The following is a 12,500-nucleotide window of genomic DNA, read 5'->3' as shown; positions in this document are numbered from 1 at the left end:
AAGTGAAAGTTGCAACGTCAGCGCATTCCATGGCTGACGTAATACCTTTTTTTAGCGTATTTATTATTCCCTTTAAATCCAACGCTTTGATAAAACGAAAAGAAAATATATTTTACCCACAAAAAAGAAAACAATATCCGTAAAATTGTCCGTGTATTTATGTTTTAACAGCTTCTGGCGGAAAAACATCACACGTTGCGTGACTCAAAGTTTGGCCGAGCGGAGGTCTGCGTCTGGTCACCGACAAAAAAAAAAAAAATAAACCACGGGTAAACCTAGAACCGCGCTCGGCCCATGGCCGCGCGGTTAAAAAAAAAATAAACCACGGGTAAACCTAGAACCGCGCTCGGCCCATGGCCGCGCGGTTAACAAGAGAGAATCTATAGCGCTTCTCGCGTGAATACAACCAGTGACGTCACAAGGTCCTTAAACTCGGTTCCAGAGCCCGGACACAGTTTTGCTCCAAAAAGTCGATTTCAGTAGCTAAAAAAAACACTTTCCGTTAGGATTTGACAGAAATAAAGTTCACCATTATTTTAAGCACGTTTGAAACTATAAACTGGGCAAATAAAAGAGAGTACGAAAATTTCGTTTCAGTGGCACTTTAAGATTGCTGTTGTTTGCCACAGATGATGAGATGATTGCGTGCACGATGCCTTCACGAGTTAAAGCGTTATTGGAAAATGAGGATCAATAAACGGATCCGGGGTGCTGCTGGAACCCTGTGGATGCTAGCACTAGAAACGGCCATTCGTTTTCAGTGCACTCGACCAAAGCACTTATCTTCTATTACACCAGTCGTACAACTTGAAAAGCGCCAGTGAAGAGGAGCACGGTTAGCGAGAATTTGTTGGCACAGCGGAATTTAAATGATCTTATTCAAAACCTGTGAGATCAGTTAAAGTCTCTGCATGACATATTCTTGGAACGTAGCGGTTTGTTTTATTTTTATATATATATATATATATTGTTTTGTCATTTCAAAATATATCTATGAAATATCAATGTATCAACAGCTATGTATAAGCTAAGCTATGCAATTTATAAGGCAAGGAACAGTAATATGAAAACGAACGCGCTTTTTCAATCTGAAGGCTACCTAATTTTGGAATTCACTTCCACTCTACGGGCACTGTTCTAACAGATCAGTTCGGGATTCCCTTTCCGGATTTCGATTGTCCAATTACGATTGATATGCTTCGAGTCACGAGATATCAGCTGACAAATCTTAACATCTTACCAAAAAATCGTATGACTGAACTAAATTAAGAAGTCGTGTTAATGTGTATTGATAAAAGGTTGGCAGTGCCGCAGATAGCCGCAGTGGCTCATCGCATGTGAATCCATCGGAAGCGTAGTGTTGCCCTTTTTGAAACTTTTTCGAGCAAAGATGAAATCCCTTCTTTTGCTGTTGCTTGTGACTTTCGTTAAGGCTTCTCCTACCTTCGAAGGAAAGCTGGTGAGTTCGACTGAACAAGCATTTAAGAGTAAATGTCAGTAAAAATCAAAGATTATCGTAAAAATCGCGGACACGACCAAAAATCGATTTGGCTCATTTTTTGCCTGTAGGTAGCCTTATATAGTAAACAAACGGAAATGGGGTTAGATGTTTGAAATATGCACTTTAACGGGAATAAACCGTTAAAAACTTTCGGCGGGTCAATTGCTCAAATTTCACCAAGCGCGATCCTGAAATTATGCACTTTTCGGACAGTAGTCATACGAACAAAAATGTAACAGAAGGACTTTTCTAGCTATAGAAATATAGAGTTGGACTTGCTTAATCAAGACAAAGTGATAGCTTTTGTCTCGTGTTATTCCTGGAGGAGCTACGTCTCTGTTAAGAGACGACATCTTCGGCCTTTTGAAATTAAGGCAAAGGTGGCCTAGAATAGCTTGGCAAATAATACATGTGGTAGTGTCTCAAAGTTTACAATAACACTACCAAGAAGCCTTGAAAGATAGTTCTTTTCGATTTGGGTTTTATTTCTTTGGGACCTTTGACAATCAAAAGATGACCACCGGCCGTAATTCGGTTAAATACTATGACGCCATAATGAGATGCATAATAACAAAATTAAACGCGTTGTACACAAATAACTGTTTTGGTCAGTTATATCTTCACTGGCCGTTGAAATGACTAGAAACATATTAAAATGTCTATAACTACACTTTATTTTCATATACTGTGACAGGAGAAACAAATTTCGACTTTTCCTACCCTGTGAATCGCGCCATAATTCTGCATAATTCTGCACACAACAGGTTGAACATTTGAATTGCACACAACAGGTTAAATTTGCCACACAGCCGTTAGTTTACGTTTGCTTCGCATCCAGTGAACATGAATTCGAACATTTACATCCCTTCTGCGCCTTCTGCACTCGCCAGTTTCGAATATACTGAAAATCGTCAACACAAATTGGAGGAGATGCCACCAGCAGCGGCGAGCTCGAGTGACTGAAATGCGATATGTAGAACTCTGCTGTCACGCAACGCCCTCTTAAAAATTATATACGCACCGCGTTTTATAATCAGCGGATCAGTTATTCGTGAAACGTACAGGGCTCAGTTACTTGGAAGTGCAGGTACACTCCTGGACTAATTGTGTGAGTCGTGCGATGTATGGCTTTTTCCTCTTCTGAGGTGAAATGTCAGAAATATCCAGCCCAAGGTCGATGCACATGTCTCTTAGCCTATCCACTCTTAAAGTTGTGAGTGTACGTTTTTGTACAAGTTCGCAGATGTTAAGATCGAAAGATACAATCGGATGCTGAATAGCCACATCTCTCATCACATGCGCACACACAGCAGATAGATGACTCTCAGCTTCGGCGGAAATTTCGTCCTCGTCGGAACTCTCCATGACCACTTCTGAGACGTCACTGGCTTTTGCTTCGTTACCGGCGGCTGTAACTTCTAATCGCTTCTTTGCTGAAAGACGGCTAAAGAAGCCACTAATCTGCTGCGACGTGAGGACTTCATCAGGTTGAAATCGGCGTTCCCCCGCTTGGTCTCTTGCTAAGCTCATTGCTTTCGAAACTTCCTGTGGATCGCTTTTCCGTCCACTTTGCTCCCCTTTTTGAAATTGGTCAGTTAAGAATTCGGTCTGTTTCTTTGTAAAACGCACTTTTTTCTTAATTGTCTTCAGGGCCCAACCCATTGGAAGGGGCAGCAAGGCGTCACTCTTTGCTTGGACAGTAACTTGAACGTTTGGAATTTGACTGCATCCCTCCGTCAGCTTGGAAGAATATTCTCTTTTAGCTCTATCGTAGAGAGTTTCCTGTTCGAGCATCATTTGGTGTTTTCCAGTATCTAGGTGTGTCTGGAGGTTTGCAAAGCGACTGTATGCTTTTACACATCCATCCTCTGGACACGGGAAAAGCATGTCGTCTGGCTTATTTTGACCAATACTGCTTCGATCTTGGTTTTCGTTTTCAGATGAGAAATCTGCTTTGACAGAGCTTTTCTTGATATGTCGGTGTCTCACAATCTTGAACGGCGGTGCGCCACTTACATTCTGCGATGGGGGTTCTAGGATTTCCAATTTTTCGGGCTGCTTCATGACTCCTTCGAACTTTGCCCATGGCACCACTTTACCGGAACCCACATTGAATGCTCTCCACACTCGTACGCCAGTTTCATCGTACTCAAAATTGTTGAGTAAGCTTATGCCATCCCATTTGATATTAAAGGTGCTTGACGGATTGGCAGCAACATAGCTTGTTTTCACTCCTGTGGTTCCTTGGCCAGATTCAATGGCTGTTTTGAGCTGTAAAGCGTTGATGACATCATTGCCTTCGTTTACGTACCTTCCAACGTCTCCTTTGATTGTTGCTGCTTTGGGATCACATACCCCCTTTCCACCTTGAGGGTCCGAGAAGTCGTTTCTTACAACAGCCACTCCCACGGCATCACCGGCCAGCTTAGCTGAGATGATTGAATTTCCGCTGTGATAACAGCCAGCGTTATCTTGTTTGTAATAAGCCATTCAGTTCCAGGTCTGGAATTTCCTTTTTCAGGGTAGTGAGGCAGTCAAGCATTATCGAAGCCACAGTCACACTGTCTTGGGCGCAGCTTTGAAATACGTGAACAAGTGTTTGCGATTCAAAGTGCTCAGAACCCTCTGACCGTCTTATGGCAACGCTAATGTGCCATGGCAATCCTCGCTTCGCAAACCAGTCTGACTGTGCCTCTCGATATTTTCGGGGCATATATTTCATTGCCCAGTCCTGGACTAACGGCACCGATCGGCTGTCGAGTTTGGCTAAAACTGAATGCTTCGCCTCAGCTTGGTGGACTGAACGTAGCTGATGGGCTTTCCAGTTAATTATATCATCCCTTGCCTGTTTGATAGTATGCAGCATGTCAGCTTGATCTTCTGCTGACGAGAGCGCAATTGAACACTCGTCTTCTATGGTACGCATGACTTCCTCTAACTCATAACACTGCACACATGACTCATTGTGGAGGTGGTCGCAGGAGCTCCGAAATTCTGCATTGCTTGGATCACTTAGCGCATAAATTCGACAATGATCGGGAACCTCTGAGGCCTCCACTGCATGTACCTAAAAAAAGAAGTAAAATGACAACCGCGTGATTCAGTGCATATTTGCAAAGCAACGCATGCGCATCGACATTTCAGAAAGATTACTTAACCGATTCTCAGCGTTGTATACATGTGTGTAAGCGTATTACAGTGAATTGTAACCTCTTGTTTCATGAATTAAGCATTAAAAAGACTTGGAGAGAAAGAAAAAGGTAGCCGTATATCATAGTAAGAAGTCTACTACATCACTTCCGCAAAGACAACGCATAATAATAAAATATGCACCCACCTTGTAGTCGCCCTTTAGGTACTGCTTCGACAAACGAAGTTGCTGCTTAATTTCCCTCGCCCATTGTTGAGTCTTGCCACAGTCAACAAGCTTGTCTACGAGTTTCTCTAAATGATCAAATGCTTCCGCTCCTTGTGCTGAAAAGTTATCAAGTCCTTGCAGAGACTTGCGAACAGATGAAGAACACACGGCCAAAACTCTCTGTAGGGTTCTCTTACTCATAGGCTCAAAGTTGGTTTCACAGCAGTATTGTTGATACTGCTGGACAATGCGCTCTGGTATCATTGTTCTGATCACATTGGGTGTTTTTATGATCTCACCAGTTGACAATTTCAGAAGTTTTTCCCCAAAAGGAACATCTTGAATTACGTATGGACTCGTTATGAAAGAAACAAAATGTTCTAATTTTACAGGTTCAATTCTCATTCTCTTTTTCTCCTGGTTTGGAAGAGGAGCAGCTTTTCCATGTAACAGCCTGTGGCGTCGGGCAATGTTGTAGCGATAGCTAGTAACGGTTGGAATAAACTCTCTCATCTCCTTAAGGGATAACTTATCTGCCATCAAAGAGAGTATTTGTCGTCTGGTCCTCCAATGTTGCGCGTTCAAGTAGCTCTCAGCAAATGCACTAAGAAGCTCCGTCTCTTTTTCACTTCTACCTTCGACCACAACCTGACTCTCTCTGCTTACAGCATGACGATCACAAAGCTCCGTCCACAGTTCTTGCGAATTTTCAGGTGCCAGAACATCAAGCATTGCAGATATACATTGCTGAGCTTTCCGTAGGTATCTGCGTTTAGTACGCTCATGCGCTGTATTCCACGGCACTGATAACGTGTGACGTACTGGACTGACGTCTCGAAGCTGTAAGAAGCGATTAAGCTGCTCCTGGGACTCGTTGTCTAGACTGAAGCCTTCATCATTCTCTTCGGAATCTTCTTGCGGAAAAAAAAGGCTCTGCCGTCTGGATGTGGAACCTTCTGGCAGAGATTCATCACCAACAGTTACAGGACAGGTAATGGCAGGAATATCAAAGTCACTCGCTTGTTCATCAACCTGACAAAAAAGTGAACACATTGCTTTGGATGGCTTCGAAATGAGATCAACCGTGTGCAAGCGCAGGGTGTCGTGTATAAAGGCGCAAGTCGCATGCGAGCTGGAAAGTAATAGTCGATAATTAATTTAATTGACTGGTAATCTATCCTGATATCTTCATCCAGTTACTACTCAGTATTATTTTCCATTTGGAACATTTAGAAAAAAAGTTGAGAAGCCATATATTAATTTAAAGCCTTTATTATTTGGCTATATTTTGGGATGTGATTGGCTGTCCGGGCAGGACACGCTTTTCCAATTCTTGTGCCATGCATGTCTTGCCCAGTCGTTGACGGGCGGCAATGGCGCCGTTTTGAGGATGCGCATGCAAGTTATCCTCGACACGCCCTTCTCCCGCGTGGGTTGAACCCCTGAAAAGGGCGGAGAAGGGAGAATTCAGAGAACGCGTTAAGGTTTTTCACTTTCATTAACTATATTGGATGGAAATTTTTCATTAACACTTTGAAGAAACTCACCAAGCTTAGACCACATAGACCTTCTGTGATGTTTTCCACACCTCCTGTGGCACCCAAGTCCTGCGATTCTAAATGATTTTTTGTTTTTGCCAGGGACTGTCGACATCGTACACAAATTCCTTTAATATTTGGAGAGAAAGGATTACTTTATTCTTTTCTACTTTACACATCTCCCTTGAAGAAATAGCTCTGAATGTGGCAAAAGAACAAACCTAGCCCAGGAAAAAAGCCCCACAAACCTCAAATTGATTACGCAATCTGTATTTTACCTTGTCACAAGTCAGTCTTTTACGTTCCTTTCCTTTTTTCCGAGCATTGTTGGAAGGAATTCTAATATCTGTAAAATATTTCAATTTGAGTGTTCCCCTTTTGATTAAGTCTTGAAGAAGGTGAAAATGTTGAGTAAATGCCTGTGTTTGAACAAGGTTCCGACGTAAAAGTATTTGCAAAAATCCTGAAAACTCGTGAGACATAAAAATAATTTTGCTGTTAAACTTGGCGTTATTTTACGCGGCAGTGAAGTGATTTGAATTAAGGATATGAAGTTTGTGATTCCCGCCAAGTACCCTGCGTGAAATGAGAAGCTATACGGATGTTTATCCTTGCATAAAGTGAGAATAAACATTGTAATCGCTTACCTGATCCGACGGGTACGAGATTTTTCGTAAGCTCAAAAATTTGTATTGAGTGCTGCAAACTAATTTCCCTTTCTGCTGCGGGTACTTTTTCAGATTCCTTTTTGTGACCGGAGACATCCTGAGGCACAGAACATAATCTACTAGTTCTTCTCCATCCGATTCCAAGGCTTGATTGATGCAACGGGCAAACAGTCATTTCCGAAAAATTGACGGGCTTCACGAAAATCCCGCTTCTTGCTAAGAGAAGTTCTATCTCTGTCTCAACACCTGAGAACTGTAAAAAACGCTTGTGGCTTCTGATATCCTTGCTGCACGATGACAGCGATACTGTCTGAGTGGACGGATGCCTTGCGCGTTCCTCTGCACCACAAACGCCACCAACAATATCAAGGAAAGAACAAGACATTTTTTTTCTGCTGGAGTTTAAGCAACCGTTATCTTTATTACTTTCACCGACGATTACTACGCTTTTGCTTTTTGTTTACTTCCGTTAACTGGTTACATTTGTTTCCCATGGGAAAATTGAATCGTTATTTTCGTTCCATAAAGTTTTCACTGTACGTTTTAAATTTGTGACATTTTGTAAAGTCTGTTTCTTTGCTGTATCTTTTTTGTTCATAACGGCAATATATTTGTTTGGATTTTATTCGTGAGGCAGAATGTACTGTTAGTTGATCTCGTTACGTGACAGATTATCACATGTCACGCAGTCGACACGCAGACAGGAACCTGTGTAAATCGCTAGCGGTGCCTGCCGTGTTGTACAGGATCTTTCGTGTGTGGGGCGTCAAAAAAGCCGAAATTAGGATCAAAGTAGACTAAACGAAACTGGCTGGCGACACGCTATAGAAAATGACAACAACAAGTAACTTTTAAAGTTTACCCATCACCGGCTCAGTGGCTTCAATGAGTGCGCCGGTCGGCCCCCTTTACACCAACTTGCAGAGGACAGTATTTCGAAAGTATCTTCCAAGCAGCATAATAAGGGCCTATAAAAGATTTCTAAGGTAAGGAACTATTGATGTCAAAGCAAACATAACAAGCTAAGTGCGGCTGCGACTCAAACAATGCTTTGCTTGTGTCACTGCAATGTTGATGTTGTTCATTTCAATATGGCGCCATTTGCAATTTTACCGAAGTTTGGTTGGTTGGTATATTGAAACAGTAGAAGATACCAGAAAAATGAAACGATAAATTTGAAGACCTACCTCATAAGCCCTCGTGATAGTATTGTTGGAAATTTTAAGACACTACCACATGCATTTTTGCCACAATATATTAGGCCGGGTTTGACGTGAACTAAAAATGGCGAAGACGTCCTCTGGTAATTAACCCGTGGTTTCATCAGGAAGGACACGATACAAAAAATATCAGTATATCTTGGTAAAGGAAGGCCAACTGTATATATTTATAACTTGAGAATTTCTGCTGTCGCATTTTAGTTCATCTAAGGACGGCCTGAAAACTACACAATTTCGAGCTCGCACGCACTCATTTTCGATCATGCAATTCATTACGGTTTATTCCCGTCAAAATGAATATTTACACAAACTAACCTCATTTCACTTTAGCTAGTACCTATAGCTACCTGTAGACAAAAAATGGGACGAAACGAATTTTTGACCATGTCCGCGATTTTTTTATTTTTCTTTGATTTTTAGAGACATCCACTCTTAAATCGCATGTTTCTGACTTTTAATGCTGACCCCTCACTTTTTTGTAGCCAAACTTTGCTAGCTCTGACACTGCTTAATATCTTAGCGACAGAAGTCATCGGGACTACAAAACCCGTCCTTCCAAGCATATATTCCCCAAGGACCACAGGGAGCAGAGGAGTCCTATTTTACTGTATTTTCAGTTAAATTCACCGTACTATTGTAGCGCAAAACGATCTGTTGTTGATTCAAATCACTGTACGTGATCAAACTGTAAACATGCGATCGCGTGAGGGTCAAGCAGGACTACTCTGCCCCCAGTGCAATTCAGTTCAAGGAGTTATTGCAGAATAATTTTAGATCCTGTTTGTTTTGCCCATCATCTTGTCGTTTCTTAATTTCAGTCTCTTAATAGTACAAACTCGACAATGGAAGGATACCTACCCGATCTTGTTTGGACTACCTTCATATCACGAAAGTTCGAGATGACAATTTGCTAAAGAAAAACACTGGGGATTTAAGGCCTTCCGAACAGATAATTTACCGAAACGATCCGTTGGGTGCCTAAGCTTCAAGTCACGAGATATCAGCTGATAACTAAACATCTCCTCACCAGAAAATCGTATGACTGAACTAAAAGAAGTCATCATGTGTATTGATAAAAGTGAACAGTGTCGCAGATAGCCGCAATCGCCCCTCGTATGCGAATCCAGCGGAAGAGTCAGTATTGCCCTTAGTGCTTAGTTTTGAAACCTTTTTCAAGCAAAGATGAAATCCCTTCTTTCGCTGCTGCTGCTCCTTGCAACTTTCGTCAAGGCTTCTCCTACCTTCGAAGGAAAGCTGGTGAGTTTAAATAAGCATTGAAATACATGTTACTTTAAAATCGGCTTGTCCCTGACTTACATTTGGAAGCCAGACTTTACTGCCTCTGATACTGCTGAATATCTTAGCGACAGAAGTAATCGAGACTGCACATCTCGCACGGTCCTTCCATGCAATTATGCCTAAGGACTTACGCTTTTTACTTTTAATAAGAATGTATTTTATAAGAATATCGAAATTTGCTCAATTTTAAGAATATTTTAAGAATAACCCCGAGGCTGAGATTTTGAGCGTTGAAAATTTGTAAATACAACACAATTATATGTTTTAACTTAACCATATAGAAAATTTTTCTTCTCTCCAAACGGCAAAACTGGCCAAAAAACAGCACTAGCTGAATTTTCGATGCTAACAACATTTCTGCAAGAAGTTATGTGTGTCATATTAGAATTTATTGTCTATAGTCTGGCTCCAAAATTACTTTAACGCCGTCAAAGCCATGATAGGACAAATAACCTGACGTTGTGTCGAGATTATCCACCTTGTATTCCTAAGAACATTCAAAAGAATATTTTCAGCCTAAAATAAGCAGAAAAATAAGAATATTCATCCTGGGCCGGAAAAACAATATACTTATCAGAAAAGAAAGAGTGTATTTCAAAATCTAGAGCCTGTTTTAAATCCATTTCACCATCGTGGTGTTATGAAGCTCAATAACTTGTATAGAATTTAGCATTTTTGGTTCGTGATCATAAGTTGTTTATCATTTTATAGCCAGCACGTTAAAGTCTTGTGATTCTAGGGCCCGATATCATGATGGTATTTAAATGCGAGTGCATTTGCTAGTCAAATAATAATAGTAGATTAGATATAAATTGTGCTTGACGGAAGGTAGACCAAAAAATAAAAGATAGAGTCTCGGTACCTTCTCTTCTCAATAAGTATAACTAACCCATAGTAGTGTCAATTCTTAATTTCAGTCTGTTCATAGCACCGACTTGATAATGCAGGGATACATTCCTCGATCTTGTTTGGACTACCTTCGGCGTGGCATCCGCCGAACTGGCCTCTACGTGCTTTTCGACCACAACGGCCAGGTTTACCGGGCGTTTTGTGACTTCTCAAGTGAGCCGCCGTTGTCAGCTTGGACTCTAGTCATGTCCTGGGTGACTACGAAATACCAGAACATGACCAATTTTAAATCCAGGGCATTTTATGACGATGCTCCCGTCAACGAGGAAATTCCAAATTGGGAAATCTACCGCCAGACTTTGGCTCGAATGACTAACATCCGTAAACACTCAACCCACTGGCGCGCAACCTGCAACTTCCAACTTCGCGCCGGAACAATCATTTACAAAGATTACCTCAGGGGAAAATTCAGCGACTTCGACATCATGTTACGAGAGGGTGGATGGTTGAAATGTCAGCGTGTAGAGTATATCAACATTCTCGGGAAGGCTGGTGGAAGTGGCACTACAGTTAGATTTTGGCAGTATTCTGGCAGCTACTTCCTTCACATTGATAGCAATGATACTGGTTGTGAATTTATTCCCCCACAGTGCTCAAGACTGCGAGCAGTAGACTACTTCGGTTACTATGGAGATGGACTAAACCCCGAATTCACTTGTTCCCGAGATGCGTCTTCTACAACCCAGTGGTGGTTTGGCGGATACTTAGGAGAACACTGATCTTCAGTGGCGGAATAATATCTCTTTCCCTACCCGTACCGTTTGCCGTGATAAAGTAAAAGTTCATCAGAAATTGTCAGTGCGTCACAACATAGACTATGAGTAATCCCTGTTTCGCTTAGTTCGTCGAGCGCGACGCGAAAGAAAACCGTAAGAAAGAAATGGCCACGCGAAATCCTGTGCTCGGCTGTCTGTTTTTTTTTCCTCGCGGCTAGGTTTACGCTTACGCTCGACGGACTATGCAAAAGAGGGACTACTGGCAGTCTATTTATCAGATAATCAAAAATCAGTAACTCAGTGGCCATCATCAGAAATTGACAAATACTTCCTGTAGTTTTACTGGATCTGTTAGAATAAAGGTGTTATTGTAAAGACATGATTGATTGAAACGCAAACCCCTAAAACAGCGTACTAATTTTAAACCAATGTCCTCACAAAAGTTGTAATGTTCTCGGCAGTCTTGCTGGTTTTGTTTTCAAAAGCAGTTTTTTGCGTTTTTCGTAATCAGGACAACTAGCCGGAATGAGCATATTTTAAAGATTTTACTCTTTAGGGGCTTAAAACTAGCTCAGCAACCTAAATTAAACAACCTTTTATTAATAAATTATGATCAGTTCTGGACTTCTTACTTATGTCTCCGACCCGAAACCAAAAGATAATTTTAAAACATGTAGAAATAAATCGTAATTATTACGAAAATTTCTTTTATTTACCTCTTCTTGTTAGCATATCACTGTAAATAAGTAGGGTGATCAAGGAAAGCTCTTGGAAAGCTAAGAAATGAGCAGCATTTGCATAATTAAAGAATGGCGCAAGGGAGCACGCGGGGTCTAGGCACAAGTTGACGGACATATAGTAACATTTCGGATTATTTGAGTACTTTCGCCACATACTTTAATTTAGGTTTTTTTCAGGAACAAACGGATTTGAAATATCCAAACATTCTTCAGTTTTTGTCGTTCCTGTTTAGCAACTAAAGGAAACATCAACTTCCCCTGGTCTTCAATATATATATCTTATTAGATGTTTTGGTGTGTAGTATCACTTTATATTTTTACGATTTGTTTCGGGCGCAGCCCGAGTCAACTATCACGCATAGTAATCGAGTGCAAGTAATCTAATTGTTTTAGTATAAATCTACTAGTCGTTCAAAACTTTCATCTAAATCCTCTTCACAGACACTTCGAAAACACAAAGAAGCGGCCCCCAGCGAACGCTGCTACGTTACTCACTATCTATCACAGATTATAGTTCACCACTAAATTTCCTCCGATTCTTATTGGTTTAA

General features: G+C 41.2%; 2 protein-coding genes across 4 annotated transcripts; one reads left to right on the top strand and one right to left on the bottom strand.

The window, feature by feature from the left end:
• The first annotated feature begins 1,148 nt into the window (after positions 1 to 1,148).
• Positions 1,149 to 11,584, top strand: LOC149107486 (uncharacterized). Of its 3 annotated transcripts, none has more exons than XM_089297153.1 (2): positions 1,149 to 1,459; positions 10,502 to 11,584. In XM_089297153.1, the coding sequence occupies exons 1-2, from the start codon at positions 1,391 to 1,393 to the stop codon at positions 11,210 to 11,212; spliced, it is 780 nt and encodes a 259-aa protein (XP_089153279.1). In that variant the 5' UTR covers positions 1,149 to 1,390; the 3' UTR covers positions 11,213 to 11,584. The 3 variants fall into 3 exon arrangements, with proteins under 3 accessions (XP_089153279.1, XP_089153276.1, XP_089153278.1); XM_089297150.1 differs by lacking the exon at positions 1,149 to 1,459 and adding an exon at positions 9,122 to 9,542; XM_089297152.1 differs by lacking the exon at positions 1,149 to 1,459 and adding an exon at positions 9,122 to 9,542 and having other exon boundaries at positions 10,483 to 11,584.
• Positions 1,982 to 7,567, bottom strand: LOC149107487 (uncharacterized). Its single transcript, XM_089297148.1, is given in 3 exon segments — positions 1,982 to 3,994; positions 3,996 to 4,568; positions 4,839 to 7,567. Coding segments are annotated over 3 exon segments (3,069 nt in total). The 5' UTR covers positions 5,913 to 7,567; the 3' UTR covers positions 1,982 to 2,572.
• Positions 11,585 to 12,500: the final 916 nt, after the last annotated feature.

Source organism: Orbicella faveolata, unplaced genomic scaffold, assembly GCF_042242905.1.
Source record: "Orbicella faveolata isolate gen_17 unplaced genomic scaffold, um_ofav_v1 contig_27, whole genome shotgun sequence".
Taxonomy (NCBI): Eukaryota; Metazoa; Cnidaria; class Anthozoa; order Scleractinia; family Merulinidae; genus Orbicella; species Orbicella faveolata.
Note: the sequence above shows the minus strand (reverse complement) of the source record. Positions and strands in the feature narration are given on the sequence as shown.